This window comes from Solanum verrucosum, unplaced genomic scaffold, assembly GCF_900185275.1.
Source record: "Solanum verrucosum unplaced genomic scaffold, falcon-dt-bn FXZP01000049.1, whole genome shotgun sequence".
In the NCBI taxonomy this organism is placed as follows: Eukaryota; Viridiplantae; Streptophyta; class Magnoliopsida; order Solanales; family Solanaceae; genus Solanum; species Solanum verrucosum.
In genome coordinates, this window is record NW_026020221.1 from 7,397,357 (window position 1) to 7,402,592 (window position 5,236).

Here is a 5,236-nt window from a genome sequence, read left to right on the forward strand (position 1 = left end):
ACTCTCTGCATCCAAAGCTAGTAATATAAACCTGAGCCTGAATGATTCTCCTTCCCAATTTTAAACACATGTATAATATTAACTCCTACCTTTGGCATCATCTTGCTCAAAAAGGAATTGACTTTTCCGTGTAACATCGGCCAATTGAACAAGTAATGATTTGAAAATGCCTCTCTCGACATGGAATATGTCAAAGGAATATGCCAACTTATGAAGCAACCATTTGCACATGCCATCCTTACAAACAAACTCATAAAAGACGCTGAGTGCCATCCTTACAAACAAACTCATAAAAGACGCTGAGTGCCTCCAGTATAACTATATCCAGTATGTCTCTTTCTCATCCAAATTGCTGAAACTTGAAGATCCTATTGGAGGATGAATTACTTGCTCATACTGGAAATTGAAAAATCACACAGCTAGGATTCCTACTCAAAGCTTTCATAGGTTTACAAAAGCATGCTCAATAAATAGTAGACAACCATTTTCACCAGATACTAACATTGCAATTACAGAATATTTCCTTATCATACAAAAACCAAAGTCGTCCCCCTTAAAAAGTGCATAGACAAATGTTCACGTATGCCTGGGTGTCATGCATCCCATTGCCCCACATAATCTTATTAAAAAAGATATATGTGCTGACAAATGTATGATAAAAATGCACCCATGGGAGGACACTCAAAAGCACAACACTACTATACATTACCAGCCAGTTCGATAAAGCTGAATAAATTACTCACAGAGACACAGACCTAAAAAGTAAGCTTTAGCTTATAGGTGAGTACTCACAGTGGACACCATATAATTACAAATAATGCATGTTTTTCCTCTGATATTATCCACACAATTCATCACTTGGTAATGAATCTAATCAGAGAGTTAATATCCTATTCTATTGGGCAATTTTGATGGCATTGAGAATGATCAGAGAAGCAAAGAGGCAAATACTTAAACTGTCAAGCAATTCCTTCACTCAAAGTAGCAACAAATCATTGCTTTAGTTCTGCTTATGTTCCTTCCTTTACAATAAGATTGGCATTCAAAGTAAACCATGGATTATGCCTCTCTTTTTTTTTATAACTAACTCATGGTTCGTGCCTATTAAAAATGAATTGTAGATGGAGAAAGTAAAATCATGGCATTATAGCTAATCATCCTTTATGGATATGTGGAAAGGTAGAGAAACAAGCACAATATTTCTTTCAAGAAAGGCGGTAATATCAAGATAATAACTACAGGCAATTCATGAGTCCAAAAAAATATATCACACAGGATAAGAATCTCCAATCTATGTGATTCTACATGTAGAAATAAGGCATTCAAGAAACAGTTGATCAAGCCCACAAACTATCAATGACCAAGGTCACAGTCCATTGACGTGCCTAGAGAACAAGTGAACACTTATTTAAAGCAAACAGACAGTTCTATAACTAGGAACTATGCTAACTAATGAAAGAATTCATTGAACTGTTGAAATCACTGTCCATTTTGACATTAAAAGAGTTACATACAATTCGATTGTGTAATATCCTGTACTACTCCCACCACCTCATCTCACCTCCCTAACTAAAAGTAACCAAATAAAAAGAAAAACAACCAAGAAAAAAAACATAAAAGCAGTGCTTTACATACATTGCATAGGACTAACAGAACCCCTGGAAACAGAACTTCTATTCAAGCAAATACACAAATTAGACTAACTAGTGACCACTTACTAGCGAGTAGCGACAATAACAAAAAACATCCATACCAATCCAGGCCCGCGAGAACACCAACTTCTGCAACAATATCAAATGGCTTATGCCTCGGCAATAGCACTTTGACAAGAATTCTTGAATTCTGGTACCAAAGAAGGTTAGCTGTCAAATGGAGCACTCTAAATCTCTTGGTGTAAGTCAGAGGAAACAAAGCACACGATAAAGCAAAGTGACTTGCAGACGACTGTACTGATCTCTTTGTTTTACCCTATTCCATGCCTTTTAAGCCAGTTAGATAAACCTGTGTCTGAATGATTGTACTCCCAATTTTAAACCCAGGCACCACAGTAAATCCCACCTTTGGCCTTGTCTTGCTCAAAGGGAATTGAATTTTCCTTGTAACATCTTCCGTGTAGACCATCGAGAAGTCCACCCCTCTCTCAACTTGGAATATCTCAACTACAGGATTAAATGAGTATGCCAACTTATGAAGCAGCCATATTGTACTAGCCATCCTTACAAACAACTCATAAAACACACTTAACGACTTCCATGAATCCACTATGACTTCTTTCCCATCCAAATCCCTGAAAATCGATGATTCTATTGTAGGATGAATTATCTGCTCATACTTCTTATCACAATATCTTGAAAATGCACAACTAGGATTCTTACTCAAAGTCTCCATTGGATTACATGAAACATGCTCAAGTAATTGTTTCAAATAATCATTCTCATCAGATATTAATCCATCAGACAACATTTCTTTATCACACAAACCAAAGTCTTCCAGATCAAACCCCTTAAACATACCTAAACAAATATATGACAGAAATGCATATTTATGGTGTTCTTTTTCTGCATAATTAACATCAGAATACACAGAATTAGCTGCTTTATCCAAATCCCAACTTGCCCTTTTCATTAACTCCATCAATAACTTAGAAAATTTATTCACTGACTTAATCGAATCGCGTAGCATAGATTCAAAAACACGAACTGTACACAATACTTCCGTAGTACTACTATTTGACTTTTCATTTTCTACCCCTAATTTTTTAGACAAACTCAAATTAGAATCTTGAATTTTATCCAATTTCTTCCTCAAAATTGAAACTTCTTCATCTTTAGACTCAATATAAGACAGTAATTGATTTACCATAGTCTCCAAAACTCTGAGCTTGCTCTGATGCTCCTGAACCTGAAATTCCAGCTCTGACCCCATAAGAACATCAATATTACAACTTGGGTTTCTCCTGAAATCCTTATACAAACTCTTCATTTCAGTCAATTTCTGAAGAACAGTCACCAAAGCTTTATCCGCTGATTCAATGGCTTTTTCGTCAAAGGGCACATGAGCTGTTTGTAACTGAAGATACGAAGCTTCAAACGACGAAATTGTAGCGAAGAGTGAAGAAATCAGGGATTTACTGAAATGGGTATTTGCTAAATGAGGAAATTTACAGAAATCAGGCTTGATTACAACAACTTTTTGGTCAGGTATGAATTCTTCAGCTGAATCAAGAAGAGTGAAAACATCAGTGTCGGTGTTCTCGTCGTCGGCGATGGAGTTGTTCTCATCGTCAGCGAAGAGTTCGAAGGTTTTGGTTCTAACAACATGAGCGAATTTGTGAAACATTTCAGAAATTTGTGGGGGTTTTGCTGTTCCTTCCATTTCTAGCATCTCTAAGAAGACATATAGATAAAGGGTATCTTACAGTTTACAGAAAGAAGGTGAAATTCTTGGCTTGTGCTTGAGATTTGATAGGAGAAAGATGGAAGTGAAGAGTGTGAATGGGTGTCTTAGAAGGAAGGTATGTGTGTGAAAGCTTCTTTCTCTGTTAATGGTGGAGTGAGCTTGGTGAGACTTTTCTACATCATTACATATTTTTTCCTTTTATGCCCCCACCCCCTAATTAGAGTAAATTATTATTTTTTGATATAGGTATGAAAAACATTTTGAATTCGACGTAAATTATTAGTTTCCTTCTCAAATTATTGACAATCTTAAAAACACATTTCTACTTAACTAACTAAATTTAGATTTAGCTTTTAGGATTGAGTTAAGTTCAAGATAAATCTTTACATTGTTTAGGCTCATTCCAATTTTTTGTTTACCGATGTAGGGCCTCCATATTATATTGTTCATGATCTAGTTAATGAGGTCTGGGAGTCCGGGGGAGTGTTAAGAAGTCTCACATCAAAAAAATGATGGAAAGTTGGTCTCCTTATACATATTTAGACAATTCTCTCCTCATAAGCTAGTTTTTTGGTTGAGTTAGGCACCGATCCACCACATGCATGACATAAGCAAGTGTTCTCAAATTCTTATAGAAGTATGAGACTCTTAATAAAAAACTGAGAGAAAGTGTTGAAAACACCCCTAATAAACTTAGCGAGAATTTGAGAAGTGTTGAAAACACCCCTAAACTTGGTGAGAATTTAGGGGTGTATCTCACTCATGTTACAAGATCGGGGGTGTATTTAAGTTACTTAGTCAAGTAAATTAGATGTTTTAAGGTTGCCAATATTTCAAGGATGAAACTACGGATGTTTTCAATTTATTTTTTTTATTTTCACTTTTCCGCTTTGGGTTTTCCACGAAAAATGAATTCTTAAAAAATAATTGAGAGACTCAATTATTTTCTAGTGTTTGACAAATAAGCAAGAAAATACTATCCCTAAACACTTACAATATGTTATATATCTAGCAAAATGTTATGAAGGTTGATAGAAATGAGGAGTGGGGGTTGTGGAATGACGGGGTGGGATAATCAAGGGTGAGGGCTGTGGATGAGTTGGAGAATATAATAAATTTGAAAGGTCATGCAACTTGTTTTTTCTATTTTCATTAGAGAAGTCCCTATTTACAAGGAACTTGTTGGATCAACCAAATATAAATAAATTGCATTTCTAATGCAACGAAGTAATTAACTTACTTTGATAAGAGTGTTTTCTTCGAATGAGGTTCTATCTGTCACGTATTTAAATTAATCAAAATTCAATATTAAATATCAAATATCAAATAAAAAATTGAAAAAATTATAATATATCATAGTGTTTTCTTTTGGGTCCCTAGGAGGGAGTATGATTAACGGTAATAAAGAGGGATGGCTACGGTGACAGAGGAGTCATGGTGTTTCACACTCACAGCCAGTGGCCGACCGAAAAAACAATTAAAATATTTATATAGTAATACGAAATTGACTGAAACTTAATCATTAGGATTCCATTTTGTTATTTTTCTCATAATTATTTTCTACTCTTTCTTTCTGACAATTTGTACCATTTGAGTATTTTTAATATATTTTTAAATATTTAAAAATTTTTTATTTTAAAGTAATTTAATTTTGAAAATTAGCTAAATTAGCTCTTAAAAAAACGCAATATAACAACTAAATGGGGGGAGTATTTATTTTGGTATGATAAATTTTTTGTATCTTATTGGTTGTTATGTTTGGGATAACTTATCTCACCATTTATATCATAGTAATGAGATAAGTTATCTCATATACATGATGAGATAAGTTATGCTA

General features: G+C 34.5%; 1 protein-coding gene across 1 annotated transcript; it reads right to left on the bottom strand.

Moving 5' to 3' along the window:
• Positions 1 to 1,465: 1,465 nt before the first annotated feature.
• Positions 1,466 to 3,534, bottom strand: LOC125831562 (protein GRAVITROPIC IN THE LIGHT 1). Its single transcript, XM_049510720.1, has one exon. It carries the CDS (start codon positions 3,382 to 3,384, stop codon positions 1,969 to 1,971), a length of 1,416 nt encoding a protein of 471 aa, XP_049366677.1. The 5' UTR covers positions 3,385 to 3,534; the 3' UTR covers positions 1,466 to 1,968.
• Between the last annotated feature and the right edge of the window lie 1,702 nt (positions 3,535 to 5,236).